The sequence below is a fragment of the Aethina tumida genome, chromosome 5, assembly GCF_024364675.1.
Source record: "Aethina tumida isolate Nest 87 chromosome 5, icAetTumi1.1, whole genome shotgun sequence".
Taxonomy (NCBI): domain Eukaryota; kingdom Metazoa; phylum Arthropoda; class Insecta; order Coleoptera; family Nitidulidae; genus Aethina; species Aethina tumida.
In genome coordinates this window covers 953,159-971,862 of record NC_065439.1, presented here as the reverse complement: position 1 = coordinate 971,862, position 18,704 = coordinate 953,159, and the positions used below count along the sequence as shown (strand labels likewise).

The 18,704-nt window shown below is 25.2% G+C and overlaps 1 protein-coding gene across 2 annotated transcripts in view; it reads right to left on the bottom strand.

The window, feature by feature from the left end:
- Positions 1–18,704, bottom strand: part of LOC109602664 (zinc finger protein 235) — a 183,356-nt gene that overhangs the window by 80,044 nt on the left and 84,608 nt on the right. For both annotated transcript variants that reach the window (XM_049967599.1, XM_049967600.1), the window contains exons 3-4: positions 16,284–16,532; positions 15,532–15,701 (exon numbers count right to left, since the gene is read on the bottom strand). In XM_049967599.1, the coding sequence (XP_049823556.1) occupies positions 15,532–15,701; positions 16,284–16,532 (419 nt within the window). The remainder of the gene's footprint in view (positions 1–15,531; positions 15,702–16,283; positions 16,533–18,704) is intronic.

Sequence of the window (18,704 nt, the reverse complement as noted above, 5' to 3'; positions counted from 1 at the left end):
TATTTAGAAAAATTAGAAGCTTTTAAACTTAATAAAATGTCTACGCAACACAAATTTATTAGTTTTATTAGTTGCATAATTATTTATAAAATGTTTTATAGTGTATTTTTACAAAAAAATTATCTGAAACAATATAATAACTGATTGGGAGCATTTGCTTATTATTTAGAAAGATCAAAAGCTTTTAGACTTAATAAAATGTCCGCGCAGCACATATTTATTAGTTTTATTAATTACATAATCATTTATAAAATGTTTTAAAATGTATTTTTATAAAAAAATTATCTGGAACAATATAATAACTAATTGGGAGCATTTACTTATTATTTGGAAAGATTAGAAGCTTTTAAACTTAATAAAATGTCTACGCAACACAAATTTATTAGTTTTATTAGTTGTATAATCATTTATAAAATGTTTTAAAGTGTATTTTTACAAAAAAATTATCTGAAACAATATAATAACTGATTGGGAGCATTTACTTATTATTTAGAAAGATTAGAAGCTTTTAAACTTAATAAAATGTCTACGCAACACAAATTTATTAGTTTTATTAGTTGCATAATCATTTATAAAATGTTTTAAAGTGTATTTTTACAAAAAAATTATCTGAAACAATATAATAACTGATTGGGAGCATTTGCTTATTATTTAGAAAGATCAAAAGCTTTTAGACTTAATAAAATGTCTGCGCAGCACAAATTTATTAGTTTTATTAATTACATAATCATTTATAAAATGTTTTAAAATGTATTTTTATAAAAAAATTATCTGGAACAATATAATAACTAATTGGGAGCATTTACTTATTATTTAGAAAGATTAGAAGCTTTTAAACTTAATAAAATGTCTACGCAACACAAATTTATTAGTTTTATTAGTTGTATAATCATTTATAAAATGTTTTAAAGTGTATTTTTACAAAAAAATTATCTGAAACAATATAATAACTGATTGGGAGCATTTGCTTATTATTTAGAAAGATCAAAAGCTTTTAGACTTAATAAAATGTCCGCGCAGCACAAATTTATTAGTTTTATTAATTACATAATCATTTATAAAATGTTTTAAAATGTATTTTTATAAAAAAATTATCTGGAACAATATAATAACTGATTGGGAGCATTTGCTTATTATTTAGAAAGATCAAAAGCTTTTAGACTTAATAAAATGTCCGCGCAGCACAAATTTATTAGTTTTATTAATTACATAATCATTTATAAAATGTTTTAAAATGTATTTTTATAAAAAAATTATCTGGAACAATATAATAACTAATTGGGAGCATTTACTTATTATTTAGAAAGATTAGAAGCTTTTAAACTTAATAAAATGTTTACGCAACACAAATTTATTAGTTTTATTAGTTGCATAATCATTTATAAAATGTTTTAAAATGTATTTTTACAAAAAAATTATCTGAAACAATATAATAACTGATTAGGAGCATTTGCTTATAATTTAGAAAGATTAGAAGCTCTTAAACTTAATAAAATGTCCATTCAGCACAAATTGATTAGTTTTATTAATTACATAATCATTTATAAAATGTTCTTAAATGTATTTTTATAAAAAAATTATCTGGAACAATATAGTAACTGATTAGGAGTATTTGCTGATTATTTAGAAAAATTAGAAGCTAGTAAACTTAATAAAATGTCCATTCAGCACAAATTGATTAGTTTTATTAATTACATAATCATTTATAAAATGTTTTTAAATGTATTTTTATAAAAAAATTATCTGGAACAATATAATAACCGATTAGAAGTATTTGCTTATTATTTAGAGAGATTAAAAGCTGTTACACTTAATAAAATGTCAACGCAGCACAAATTTATTAGTTTTATTAGTTGCATAATCATTTATAAAATGTTTTAAAATGTATTTTTAAAAAACATTGATCTGTAACAATACAATAACTGATTAGAAGCATTTGCTTATTACTTAGAAAGATTAGAGGCTCTTAAACTTAATAAAATGTCCACGTAACGTAAATTATTAATTTTATTAATTACTTAATCATTTATAAAATGTAGCTTGAAACTTTTGAAGTTCCAGAACAAAACAATAAAAAATATTCATAAATTTAAACTTTTAATGATTAAAAACTGATCAATTTTATTAGTTATAATACTCTAAAACGAAAAGTTATTAATATTTTTCAGTGTTCCAGAGATTATAAAATTTTAAATTTACTAAATAATTAAGTTATCATTAAATTAATTTATAATCGTTTAAAACTTGAATTTTGATAAAATGTCCAATTGATATTAATAATTGAGACGTTATGCACGTTCAAAAGATTGTGTCAACAAAATTATTAATTCCATTGCTTACATTATTGTTATTATGGACATTGAATCGTCGAGATTATGCACGGCAAAGAATTATGTTCATATGACAGAATAAATCTCGAATGATATATCGATAAAATTATACGTCATTACTTAATCAAAGAAACTTATATCGACACCACTGTCATATAAATAATGGTAAAGTCGCAATTTGCAGCCGAACAAAACAAGTAACACCGTGCCAACCATAATAGACAACGAAGACGCCACACGCTACTTAAGACCTTAAGACGACTTAACTCGTCGTCAAATCAAAAAATTTTCACGCACGACAAACCTACGCACTTGTAACTTCGTTATCTAATTAATTTATTTAAATAAGACGATCCTGATTATATGGGGCAGTAGTGGGTCCGAAACGGTGCCTGGGTTCCGTGTGAAGCCCGGCCAAGACGGTTCCGGTTCGTCGATCTGGGACCTTATTGTTCCCCGCGTGTCATAGTGCAACCTTGCCGTCTTAGCTTCGCATCGACCTCTGTTACTTGGAAACTTTAAGCAAACAAAGGGTCAATTATGTCTAATGCGGCTTTATTATTAATGGTACCACCTTTTGCTTCGACGTACTGAAGACTTGTAATAAAGATATTGATTTCGTTTTATGGCCGCTCCACTATCAGCAATCTTTTAGTGCTCGGCTTATAATTAGGTCGTTTTTTTATTATTATTGTCGCCGCGTAATTATTTTTTTACGTCGACGAGGTAGAAAAAAAAAAGGTACGTCCACAGAACCATATGCATATAAATTACGTCTGGATCCATACGTCGTAAACATAAACGGTGGCAGTTAAAATTCGCTTACATTAAATCAGTTTATGGGTTTTCGGGGATACGGTCGGTCAATTAATGCGGGTAATAAAAAGAAAATCGTTAAGGCGAAGACGGAAAGAGGGTAGAGGTGTGGGAACCGGAGGAACTGAGCGCTCCCTCTACCATATGGCAGCACGCAAAGTCGAAGACGTCCGGTACTTCTTCGTTCTGTAAGATTTTGAACGGTGCACAAGTTTATGTTAAGGGAAGGACTTGGTCGATTTGGTTGAGGTAACACGAGGCCCCCCCGTGACATCCCCACGATCAAAATCGATCTTTCATCAAATATATTAAGTCACTGTATGATTTTAAACTTTTAAATGTGTTCAATTCGTATGATATTATTAAATTTATTAACTATTAATATATAAAATTTTTAATATGATTTAATTTTTATTTTATGATTAACCTGAAACAGATAATTATAAAATAGTTTCTGTTGTTTTATTGGTTTTAAAATTTTTCTTAATAAAAATATATTTTTATAAAATATTTTTCTGAAAGAGAACAAGACATAATTGAAATTTTCACTTCTGACATGTCCCAAAAAGCATTTAAATCATTTTTCAATTATTTTAAATGTATTAAAAAATAATATAAAATGTTTAGTTAGCACAAATTTATTAATTTTATTAGTTATAAAACTGCTTAAAAGTAAATCAAAAGTATATTTTTATAAAATAAATTGTCTGGAACCAAACAAAAACGATTAAAACTTTTTCTTATTGTTTAAAAACATTATAAATCTCTAAATTCCACAAAATGTTCAATTGACATAAGTTTATTAGTTATAAAATCGTTTAAAAAATACATTAAAACTGTAATTTTATAACTGAAATAATCTGAAACGACACAACAAGCAATTAAATCATTTTTCTATTGTTTTAAATATATTAAAAACAATATAAAATGTCCAGTTAGCATAAATTTATTAATATTATTAGTCATAAAACTGTTTAAAAGTAAATCAAAAGTATATTTTTATAAAATAAATTGTCTGGAACCAAACAAAAACGATTAAAACATTTTCTTATTGTTTAAAAACATTATAAATCTCTAAATTCCATAAAATGTTCAATTGACATAAGTTTATTAGTTATAAAATCGTTTAAAAAATACATTAAAACTGTAATTTTATAACTGAAATAATTTGAAACGACATAAGTAATTAAATCATTTTTCTATTGTTTTAAATATATCAAAAATAATATAAAATGTCCAGTTAGCATAAATTTATTAATTTTATTAGTTATAAAACTGTTTAAAAGTAAATCAAAAGTATATTTTTATAAAATCAATTGTTTGGAACAAACCAAAAAATGATTAAAACATTCTCTTATTATTTAAAAACATTATAAATCTCTAAATTTAATTGACATAAGTTTATTAGTTATAAAATTGTTTATAAAATACATTAAAACTGTAATTTTATAACTGAAATAATGTAAAACGACACAACAAGTAATTAAATCATTTTTCTATTGTTTTAAATATATTAAAAATAATATAAAATGTCCAGTTAGCATAAATTTATTAATTTTATTAGTTATAAAACTGTAAAAGTAAATCAAAAATATATTTTTATAAAATAAATTGTCTGGAACCAAACAATAAACGATTGAAACATTTTCTTATTGTTTAAAAAACATTATAAATCTCTAAATTCCATAAAATGTTCAATTGACATAAGTTTATTAGTTATAAAATTGTTTATAAAATACATTAAAACTGTAATTTTATAACTGAAATAATCTAAAACTACACAACAAGCAATTAAATCATTTTTCTATTGTTTTAAATATATTAAAAATAGTATAAAATGTCCAGTTAGCATAAATTTATTAATTTTATTAGTTATAAAACTGTTTAAAAGTAAATCAAAAGTATATTTTTATAAAATAAATTGTTTGGAACAAAACAAAAAACGATTAAAACATTATAAATGTCTAAATTCAAATAAAATTCAATTAACATATGTTTATTATTTATAAAAAAAAAAAATTATAACTTAAATAATTTGAAACGACACAACAAGCAATTAAATTATCTTTCTATTGTTTTAAATATATTAAAAATTATGTAAAATGTCCAATTAGCATAAATTTATTAATTTTATTAGTTATAAAAGGGTAAATAAAGAGTATATCTTTATAAAATAAATTGTCTGGAACAAAATAAAGTACGATTATAACATTTTCTTATTGTTTTAATAGATTATAAATCTCTAAATTCCATAAAATGTTCAATTGACGTAAATTTATTAGTTTTATTAGTCATAAAATCATTTATAAAGTGTATTAAAAGTATAATTTTGTAACTGAAATAATCTGAAATCACATAAAAAGTAATGAAATCATATTTCTATTGTTTTAAGTGTATTAAAAATTATATAAAATGTTCAGTTAGCATAAATTTATTAATTTTATTAGTTATAAAACTATTTAAAAGTAAATCAAAAGTATATTTTTATAAAATAAATTGTTTGGAACAAAACAAAAAACGATTAAAACATTATAAATGTCTAAATTCAAATAAAATTCAATTAACATATGTTTATTATTTATAAAAAAAAAATTATAACTGAAGTAAATGAAACGACACAACAAGCAATTAAATTATCTTTCTATTGTTTTAAATATATTAAAAATTATGTAAAATGTCCAATTAGCATAAATTTATTAATTTTATTAGTTATAAAAGGGTAAATAAAGAGTATATCTTTATAAAATAAATTGTCTGGAACAAAATAAAGTACGATTATAACATTTTCTTATTGTTTTAATAGATTATAAATCTCTAAATTCCATAAAATGTTCAATTGACGTAAATTTATTAGTTTTATTAGTCATAAAATCATTTATAAAGTGTATTAAAAGTATAATTTTGTAACTGAAATAATCTGAAATCACATAAAAAGTAATGAAATCATATTTCTATTGTTTTAAGTGTATTAAAAATTATATAAAATGTTCAGTTAGCATAAATTTATTAATTTTATTAGTTATAAAACTGTTTAAAAGTAAATCAAAAGTATATTTTTATAAAATAAATTGTTTGGAACAAAACAAAAAACGATTAAAACATTATAAATGTCTAAATTCAAATAAAATTCAATTAACATATGTTTATTATTTATAAAAAAAAAAATTATAACTTAAATAATTTGAAACGACACAACAAGCAATTAAATTATCTTTCTATTGTTTTAAATATATTAAAAATTATGTAAAATGTCCAATTAGCATAAATTTATTAATTTTATTAGTTATAAAAGGGTAAATAAAGAGTATATCTTTATAAAATAAATTGTCTGGAACAAAATAAAGTACGATTATAACATTTTCTTATTGTTTTAATAGATTATAAATCTCTAAATTCCATAAAATGTTCAATTGACGTAAATTTATTAGTTTTATTAGTCATAAAATCATTTATAAAGTGTATTAAAAGTATAATTTTGTAACTGAAATAATCTGAAATCACATAAAAAGTAATGAAATCATATTTCTATTGTTTTAAGTGTATTAAAAATTATATAAAATGTTCAGTTAGCATAAATTTATTAATTTTATTAGTTATAAAACTATTTAAAAGTAAATCAAAAGTATATTTTTATAAAATAAATTGTTTGGAACAAAACAAAAAACGATTAAACCATTTTCTTATTGTTTTAATAGATTATAAATCTCTAAATTCCATAAAATGTTCAATTGACATTAGTTTGAAATTACCTGAAATATCTCAATAATCAATTAAATACTTTTTCCATTATTTTGAAGGTCTTAAACATTATATAAAATGTCTATTAAGTATAAATTTATCACTATTATTAGTTATAAAACTGTTTAAATGTACATCTTTATATAATAGCTTATCTGGAATAAATCAAAAAACGATTGAAACATTTAGCATTAACATTAGAAGATTATAAATCTCTAAATTCGGTGTTTATTAGATTAGTTATAGAATAAAATGTCTCGTTTGAGTAAATTTATTAGTTGTTGTAACAAGTTAAGTTGAGTAACGTTGTTTTCCTGCAGCCCCATTCGGTTAATAGTCGACCGTCAATTTTTTCGTCTAACAGTTTTCCAGAACTGCGACAAAAACAAATTACTCAACCGCCCCAACAGACAGTCTAATAGGTGCATCTAATTGAAGACACGCACCCATATAAGCCGACGCAGCCTCATCAAGAGCACCCGGGAGACACGACGTGGCGAACGGGGAGGGAAAAATAAGGAGACCGCTGAACATTTGTCGTGTCGCGACTCGCGAACGAGTGACATTTGACGGCGCGAGTGACACGCAATGGAACCGCCGCGTACCGAACGCGTAACAAGAGGATTGACGCGAGATAGACGGTACGGGATGCGGCGAGACGGCGTCACACGCGTACACCACCGGTCATTTGTACATGTGAAATGCGCAACGTTCGCATAGATGTACGCTGTCTGTTTTATCTCTCGTCCGTTTCCACCACGTCCGTGTCTTTGCTTTGATCTACCTGGATCCGGAGGATTGTCCGGTCGTTCATCACGGAGGAGGATGTGCCGGGACAAATATTAATAACTTAATTACCGAAATCTGTGTGGTGTGGTCCGGAAACAATTTTTACGTCTATTGTTTATTTTTACAATTTTTCACACCCACCCCCCCAAAAAAAAACAGGTGGTTTACCTGAGCCCTGACGGGGAAGTTAAAACAAACACAGCCCTAATTAAAAGAATGCCATCATAATTAATTGCAAATCTATGAGCATCACATCAAAAAGTATGAATTGCTCAGCTCAGCATTTGAGCAATGTCCGTTAGGTCGTGCGGGTTTTTTTTATTTTTTCTTTGAAATTCAATCGAGACATAAATCAACGTGCCGATCTAATAACATCTCAATTGTAATTAATACAAAGTTTCTAATTCACCACGGAATGCAGTTTTATACAGGACGCCGAGCTAAATCGATCGGCAGTCCCGATAGGAATTCGCGTGTGACGATATTGAGATCGTCTCCGATCTTGATCGTGGGGAATGTTATGGGGAGCCTTCGTGTTACCTCAACCAAATCTAATGTATGTGAAGACCGTTCTATCATTGTTTGTCGCAAGGACATTTCGAAATTTTATCAAACCTTGAAAACAATAAGTCCATGTTATTTTGAACCGTAAGAAAATAATCATTTCTTCTCTTATTACAGATAAATTACCTTCTAAATTGATAAATTTATGTTAATTAGACATTTTATATAATATTTAATACATTTAAAACAAACGAAAATTGATTTAATTGCTTGTTGTGTCGTTTCAGATTATTTCAGTTGTAAAATTACAGTTTTAATGTATTTTATAAACGATCTTATAACTAATAAACTTATGTCTATTGAACATTTTTATGGAATTTAAAGATTTATAATGTTTTTAAACAATAAGAAAATGATTTAATCGCCTTTTGTTTTATTCCAGACAATTTATTTTATAAAAATATAATTTTAACTTATTTTTAAACAGTTTTATAACTAATAAAATTAATAAATTTATTTTATATCGTTATTAATATATTTAAAACAATAAAAAAATGATTTAATTACTTGTTGTGTTGTTTCACATTATTTCAATTATAAAAATGTATTTTATAAACGATTTTATAACTAATAAACTTATATCAATTGAACATTGACACAATAAAATTAATAAATTTATGCTAACTGGACGTTTTATATTGTTTTTAATACATTAAAAACATCAGAAAAATGATTTAATTACTTGTTGTGTCGTTTCAAATTATTTAAGTTATAAAATTACAGTTTTAATGTATTTTATAAATAATTTTATAACTAATAAACTTATGTCGATTAAATATTTATGGAATTTAGAGATTTATAATGTTTTTAAACAATAAGAAAATGTTTTAATCGTTTTTGTTTGGTTCCAGACAATTTATTTTATAAAAATATACTTTTGATTTACTTTTAAACAGTTTTATAACTAATAAAATTAATAAATTTATGCCAACAGGACATTTTATATTATTTTTAATATATTTAAAACAATAGAAAAATGATTTAATTGCTTGTTGTGTCGTTTTAAATTATTTAAGTTATAAAATTAGAGTTTTAATGTATTTTATAAAAGATTTTATAACTAATAAACTTATGTCAATTGAACATTTTATGTAATTTAGAGATTTATAATGTTTTTAAACAATAAGAAAATGTTTTAATCGTTTTTGTTTGGTTCCAGACAATTTATTTTATAAAAATATACTTTTGATTTACTTTTAAACAGTTTTATAACTAATAAAATTAATAAATTTATGCTAACTGGACATTTTATATTGTTTTTAATATATTTAAAACAATAGAAAAATGATTTAATTGCTTGTTGTGTCGTTTTAAATTATTTAAGTTATAAAATTAGAGTTTTAATGTATTTTATAAAAGATTTTATAACTAATAAACTTATGTCAATTGAACATTTTATGTAATTTAGAGATTTATAATGTTTTTAAACAATAAGAAAATGTTTTAATCGTTTTTGTTTGGTTCCAGACAATTTATTTTATAAAAATATACTTTTGATTTACTTTTAAACAGTTTTATAACTAATAAAATTAATAAATTTATGCTAACTGGACATTTTATATTATTTTTAATATATTTAAAACAATAGAAAAATGATTTAATTGCTTGTTGTGTCGTTTTAAATTATTTAAGTTATAAAATTAGAGTTTTAATGTATTTTATAAAAGATTTTATAACTAATAAACTTATGTCAATTGAACATTTTATGTAATTTAGAGATTTATAATGTTTTTAAACAATAAGAAACTGTTTCAATCGTTTTTGTTTGGTTCCAGACAATTTATTTTATAAAAATATACTTTTGATTTACTTTTAAACAGTTTTATAACTAATAAAATTATTAAATTTATGCCAACTCGACATTTTATATTATTTTTAATATATTTAAAACAATAGAAAAATGATTTAATTGCTTGTTGTGTCGTTTCAGATTACTTCAGTTATGAAATTACAGTTTTAATGTATTTTATAAATAATTTTATAACTAATAAACTTATGTCGATTGAACATTTTATGGAATTTAAAGATTTATAATGTTTTTAAACAATAAGAAACTGTTTCAATCGTTTTTGTTTGGTTCCAGACAATTTATTTTATAAAAATACACTTTTGATTTACTTTTAAACAGTTTTATAACTAATAAAATTAATAAATTTATGCCAACTCGACATTTTATATTATTTTTAATATATTTAAAACAATAGAAAAATGATTTAATTGCTTGTTGTGTCGTTTCAAATTATTTAAGTTATAAAATTACAGTTTTAACGTATTTTATAAATGATTTTATAACTAATAAACTTATGTCGATTGAACATTTTATGGAATTTAAAGATTTATAATGTTTTTAAACAATAAGAAACTGTTTCAGTCGTTTTTGTTTGGTTCCAGACAATTTATTTTATAAAAATATACTTTTGATTTACTTTTAAACAGTTATATAACTAATAAAATTAATAAATTTATGCCAACTGGACATTTTATATTATTTTTAATATAATTAAAACAATAGAAAATAATTTAATTACTTGTTGTGTCGTTTCAAATTATTTAAGTTATAAAATTACAGTTTTAACGTATTTTATAAATGATTTTATAACTAATAAACTTATGTCGATTGAACATTTTATGGAATTTAGAGATTTATAATGTTTTTAAACAATAAGAAAATGTTTCAATCGTTTTTGTTTGGTTCCAGACAATTTATTTTATAAAAATACACTTTTGATTTACTTTTAAACAGTTTTATAACTAATAAAATTAATAAATTTATGCTAACAGGACATTTTATATTATTTTTAATATATTTAAAACAATAGAAAAATGATTTAATTGCTTGTTGTGTCGTTTTAAATTATTTAAGTTATAAAATTAGAGTTTTAATGTATTTTATAAAAGATTTTATAACTAATAAACTTATGTCAATTGAACATTTTATGTAATTTAGAGATTTATAATGTTTTTAAACAATAAGAAACTGTTTCAATCGTTTTTGTTTGGTTCCAGACAATTTATTTTATAAAGATATACTTTTGATTTACTTTTAAACAGTTATATAACTAATAAAATTAATAAATTTATGCCAACTGGACATTTTATATTATTTTTAATATAATTAAAACAATAGAAAATGATTTAATTACTTGTTGTGTCGTTTCAAATTATTTAAGTTATAAAATTACAGTTTTAACGTATTTTATAAATGATTTTATAACTAATAAACCTATGTCGATTGAACATTTTATGGAATTTAAAGATTTATAATGTTTTTAAACAATAAGAAACTGTTTCAGTCGTTTTTGTTTGGTTCCAGACAATTTATTTTATAAAAATATACTTTTGATTTACTTTTAAACAGTTATATAACTAATAAAATTAATAAATTTATGCCAACTGGACATTTTATATTATTTTTAATATAATTAAAACAATAGAAAATGATTTAATTACTTGTTGTGTCGTTTCAAATTATTTAAGGTATAAAATTACAGTTTTAACGTATTTTATAAATAATTTTATAACTAATAAACTTATGTCGATTGAACATTTTATGGAATTTAGAGATTTATAATGTTTTCAAACAATAAGAAAATGTTTTAATCGTTTTTGTTTGGTTCCAGACAATTTATTTTATAAAAATATACCTTTGATTTGCTTTTAAACAGTTATATAACTAATAAAATTAATAAATTTATGTCAACTGGACATTTTATATTATTTTTAATATAATTAAAGCAATAGAAAAGTGATTTAATTGCTTGTTGTGTCGTTTCAAATTATTTCAGTTATAAAATTACAGTTTTAATGTATTTTATAAACAATTTTTTAAAAAAGAAAATTTATATAATAACCTTTATATAAAATTAATACAAATTTTCTTGATTTATTAATTATAAACCTGTTTAATGAAGTTATTTCACCAGAACAAAACAAAAAAGGATTAAAACATTTTATTATCTTTTTAAAAGATAATAAATCTCTAAATTCGACATAAGTTTATTAATTTTATTAGTTATAAAATCCTTTATAAACTATACTTCTGTGACTGAAATAATTGGAAACAATACGATAAACGGTTAAAACATGTTTATATTTATATATAATTTAAAAAGATTTATGGATTTAAGGAAAGTGTTTTCAGTGTGTACTAAATTAATGAGGATTGAAACGATTATGGCAATTAACATATGTGTTTCTTCTTTAATAGAATAAAAAATGGATTAAGAAAAATGTATCAGAATATTAGGATATCAAAATCCTTTTGGTGCGGCTCTACGCCCACATGTTGATGTTCGTCCGTCAGCTTAAACACATCCGACACTAAATACGTTCTAAGCCCCTTTATTAAAAAAAAAAACGCATTAATTCCCTCTCAGTGAAATTGACAAGCAAACAGCACATTTCGGGAATTAGTGGTCCTAATGTACCTGCCTGTCACGCCGACGAGAATCTCATCCCCCGGTCGATGCGGCCAAAGAGCAGATTACCCACCTTACTTAAGCCAATTTACCCTTTTCAACGGCCTACTTATAAACAATGATGTCTTCTCCGGTAATCAAAATCGTATCGGTTTTATTTCCATATGTCTTGGGGGATGGGAAATTATTGTAATTATGATGTAACACATGGCATGCCGCATGACTGGCACTACAGTTAAGGGTCGGGCACCTGTTGTTATCAAAAGGGGGAAGGTTGCTTTCTTGCTATCGCATATGGTGGATTACCGGTTGTTGATTTTTATCGTTAACATACATTTCGGGAAGGTACGTTGATTTTATTGTGATTTTATGCGTAATTCGTCGCTTAAGAAATTCTTTCTCAACTTTGTTAGTGGTACCCAAATTTGTTTCTAGCTTAATAAATTTATTTATCGCTGTAATTTTATAACCTTTTAAATTCTTGTAATCGTGTGATTTTATTAAATTAAATAATTACAATGTTAATTTGTGTGTTGTGTTCAAGAAACAAATCATTTTATTAGTTATAAAATCTTTTATAAATGTATTTTTATAAGTTAAATAATCTAAAAGGACACAACAAAATATTAATTTTATTGGATATAAAACTATTTATAATGTACATCAAAGATATATTTTTAAAAGATTTTAAATCTCTAAATTTAATAAAATATCCAATTAACATAAGTTTAATAATTTTATTAGTTATAAAATCGTTTATAAAGTATTTTAAAACTGTGACATAACTATTTATAATGTACATCAAAGATATATTTTTAAAAGATTTTAAATCTCTAAATTTAATAAAATATCCAATTAACATAAGTTTAATAATTTTATTAGTTATAAAATCGTTTATAAAGTATTTTAAAACTGTGACATTAATTCATTTTTCTATTAATTAAATATATTAAAAATTATATACAATGTCCAGTTAGCATAAATTTATTAATTTTATTAGTTATAAAACTGTTTGAAAGTAAATAAAAGGTATATTTTTATAAAATAAATTGTCTGGAGCAAAACAAAAAACGATTAAAACATTTTCTTATTGTTTAAAAACATTATAAATCTCTAAATTTCATAAAATGTTCAATTAACATAAGTTGATTAGTTATAAAATCGTTTAAAAAATACATTAAAACTGTAATTTTATAACTGAAATAATCTGAAATGACACAACAAGCAATTAAATCATTTCTCTATTGTTTTAAATATATTAAAAATTATGTAAAATGCCCAGTTATAATAAATTAATTAATTTTATTAGTTATAAAACTGTTTGAAAGTAAATAAAAGGTATGTTTTTATAAAACAAATTGTCTGGAGCAAAACAAAAAACGGTTAAAACATTTTCTTATTGTTTAAAAACATTATAAATCTCTAAATTTCATAAAATGTTCAATTAACATAAGTTGATTAGTTAGAAAATCGTTTAAAAAATACACTAAAACTGTAATTTTATAACTGAAATAATCTGAAACGACACAACAAGCAATTAAATCATTTCTCTATTGTTTTAAATATATTAAAAATTATGTAAAATGCCCAGTTATAATAAATTAATTAATTTTATTAGTTATAAAACTGTTTAAAAGTAAATCAAAAGTATGTTTTTATAAAATAAATTGTCTGGAACAAATTATAATTGTTTTGTGGTGTGAAATAGCTTCATTAGGCAGTTTTATAATTAATAAAACTAATAAATTTATATTAATTAATCATCATAAGAAAATAAATAGAAAAATAAAGATAAGTAGACAACAATACATGTAAAATGAGTATGAGTATTAGTATGAGTGTGACTAAACGTAGGACTATGAGTATAACTATGGGTATATGTCTATGAGTATGATTATGAGTAAGGCTAATCTTTTAAAACAATAAGAAACTTCTTTAATCGTTTTTTGTTTTCTCCCAGATACATTATTTTATAAAAATATACTTCTGATTTACAGTTTTATAGCTTATAAAATCTATAAAACAATAGGAACATGTTTTAACCTTTTGTTGTATTGTTTCAATTTATTTCAGTTATAAAAGTATTGTTTTTAGCATTTTATAACTAAGAAAACTAATAAACTTATGTCAATTGAATATTTTATTGACTTTAGAGATTTATTATTTTTTAAAACCATAAGAAAATGTTTTAATTGTTTTTCTTATTTGTTCTGATGAAATAACTTCATTAAGCAGTTTTATAATTAATAAAACTAATAAATTTATACTAGTTAATCATTTTATATAAGAAAATAAATTTAGAAATAGAAAAAATCAAGATAAGAACTTTAAAACAATGCAAACATATAAATATAACAATACATGTAAAATGAGTATGAGTATTAGTATGACTATGAGTGTAACTAAACCTAAGACCATGAATGTGATTATGAGTATGACTATGGGTAAGATTAATCTTTTAAAACAATAAAAAATACTTTAATCGTTTTTTGTTTTATTCCAGATAAATTATTAATTATTAATTAATTAAATATTTTATGTAAAGATTATTATATAAGAAAATAAAATTAGAAATAGTAAAAATAAAGATAAGACCTTTAAAACAATACAAACATATAAATATAAGAATACATATGACTATGAGTGTGACTAAGGGTATGACTATGAGTGTGACTATGAGTATAACTATGAGTGTGATTATGAGTATGACATAAATATAGGTAATTAATAAATCTTAGTTCAACATTTTCAAGAACAAATTTGAAATAAATGTGCTTTTTCCACATACCAGAAGCAAACCACTTTTGCTATAATACATAAAAACAAAAAAATTTCAATGTGCATATTCCCCAATTAAAGCGACAATCGGTACTTACTTTGATGTGTGTCATCCTGTGATAATACAAGTTGGACGAGGCGGTGAACCTCTTCAAACAAACGGGACACTGGTGCGGCTTTTCGCCGCTGTGGATCCTCCTGTGGGTGTTCAGCGACGACGACGTGCTGAACCCTTTCCCGCACACCATGCAGACGTGAGGTTTTTCACCTGCAAAACGGAGGAAACACCTTAAATAAATAAATAAATAAATGAATAAACAAAACCAATATGTGTGCACGTTTCCATTGAATTTCTCTTCTGATTTCACCCGGCATATTTTCAGCGGTCGTTATAAATTAAGTGAGCGATTACTTCACTTAATTTTATGTCTCAATAATAATAATAAGATAAGGATACATTCCTTGGCCAATTAACTGGAAGCTGGAAAGCGTTGAATATTAATTTTTACGGTGTTAATTCCTGAGCAGCCTTCACCAAATTGTTTGTCCGGCTTAATTGTTGTTGTAATAAACTAGTGGTTATGTTAATAGTGCCACATTGGGTTTGATAATGAGCTGCCATATTTTATAATCTACCTATCGGAACGTACATTAAAATGATTTAAGCAGCTTCATTTTGTATGTATCTGTAGCACGATTAAAAATGCGAGTAGTGTCCACCTGAATACGGTTAATTAAATTAAATAATTACCCCAAGCCTCGACACCGTCGTCTAATCAAATTAAAATTAATCGTCGCCGATAATGGGCGGGCGTAAAATTACCATACCGAAGAAAAGGCCATCACTTACCGGTGTGGGTCCTCATGTGTCGCTTGAGGAGCGAGGGTCGGTCGAAGGCTTTGCTGCAGACGCCGCAGGGCAGCAGGGTGCGCTCCCTCGGCCTGGCCCTGGGGGTGGGCACCGTCTGTTCGGGGATGTCGCCCTGCGAGCTGGCCGCCGAACTGTCCCCCGACACCGACTTACGTTCGTCTTCGGCCGACGGCGGAGATCCCGTTAGGGCCCTGGACAGCAACGACATGGACAGGTCCAGCGGCGAATCTGGAAATGATTTTTTACACCATGAATTAACATGAAGAAGCGGACGAGTAAGAAAAAGGGTACGCTGAGCCGAAACAATAGCTAATTTGATGCGATTTACTGCCTGTTTTGCACATTTTAACATTTTGATTGGGCTTAATTTATAACGGCCGCGGCCGAAATGGACGATCGAAAAGTACGATTTATCGTCGGCCGGGGTTGAATGATGACCAATTAAGTACGACAATGATGCTCCGTGCCAAATAAGTCCGGCACTCATTGTGGGTCTTCGAGTCCGTTTCTAAATCGGTCGGGTGAACGGCAGATGAATCTAAACACAAATTCGTAACGCCACCGAAGACCAAGACCAAGACCAAGTGCAAGGAGATGTGTGTGTGTCCGCGATTCGATGCGCTACGCTCGCTCAGCCTCCCGTCGCTATTTATCCGTGCTGAGCAGCAAAGGCAAAATATTCCCGTACGTAAGTAACCTTGTAATTCGTTGGCTCCGGTGAGCTATGAAAAATGACACCCGTACAACCAGATAATGACACCGTAACTAATAGGATCATGGAGATATTAATGGCATTACGTTTTGTCGTTTGTTTAAGCTACGACTATTTGATGTGGACCAACAGAGAGTCACTCCTATTGAAAATAAAAACAACGCCTCAAAAGCAATAGCCTCCAACTCACACTTAATCATTTAGATCAGTAAACATAATAACTTTAGATATATTATAAAAATAAAGATAAAATATGTAAAACAATACAAACATAACATATAAGGATATACGTAAAATAAGTATGAGTATTAGTAAGACTATGACTGTGACAAAACGTGTGACTATGAGTGTGACTAAGAGTATGTCTATGAGTGTGACTATGAGGATGACTATGAGTATAATTATGAGTGTCACTATGAGTATTATTATGAGTGTGACTATGAGTATGATTATAAGTTGTAACTATGAGTATGACAATGAACACTGATGTGTGTGACTGGACTTTTTTTGAACTGAGAACAATGTCTCAGAAGCAACAGCCTCAAATTCACACTGCATCGTTTAGATCAGCAAACATAATAATTTTAGGCATTTTAATAAATTAATTGCCAATTTCCAAAATTTGTAAAAGGTCCTCAGGTTTTATTATCAATGATTTTAACGTGAGACAACTTACTGGAAGCCTTGATGTGTGTGACTGGACTTTTTTTGAACTGAGAACAATGTCTCAGAAGCAACAGCCTCAAATTCACACTGCATCATTTAGATCAGTAAACATAATAACTTTAGGCATTTTAATAAGATTATTATTTAATAAAATAAAGTTAGAAATAGAAAAAATAAAGGTAAAATATTTAAAACAATACAAACAAATAAATATAAGGATATACGTAAAATAAGTATGAGTATTAGTATGACGATGACTGTGACAAAACGTGTGACTATGAGTGTGACTAAGGGCATGACTATGAGTGTGACTATGAGGATGAGTATGAGTATAATTATGAGTGTGACTATGAGTATTATTATGAGTGTGACTATGAGTATGATTATTAGTTGTAACTATGAGTATGACAATGAACATTAATGTTTGTGACTGGACTTTTTTTGAATTGAGAACAATGTCTCAGAAGCAACAGCCTCAAATTCACACTGCATCATTTAGATCAGTAAACATAACAACTTTAGGCATTTTAATATGATTTTTATTTAATAAAATAAAGTTAGAAATAGAAAAAATAAAGGTAAAATATTTAAAACAATACAAACAAATAAATATAAGGATATACGTAAAATAACTATGAGTATTAGTATGACTATGACTGTGACAAAACGTGTGACTATGAGTGTGACTAAGGGTATGACTATGAGTGTGACTATGAGGATGACTATGATATAATTATGAGTGTGACTATGAGTATTATTATGAGTGTGACTATGAGTATGATTATTAGTTGTAACTATGAGTATGACAATGAACATTAATGTTTGTGACTGGACTTTTTTTGAATTGAGAACAATGTCTCAGAAGCAACAGCCTCAAATTCACACTGCATCATTTAGATCAGCAAACATAATAATTTTAGGCATTTTAATAAATTAATTGCTAATTTCCAAAATTTGTAAAAGGTCCTCAGCTTCTATTGTCAATGATTTTAACGTGTGACAACTTACTGGAAGCTTTGATG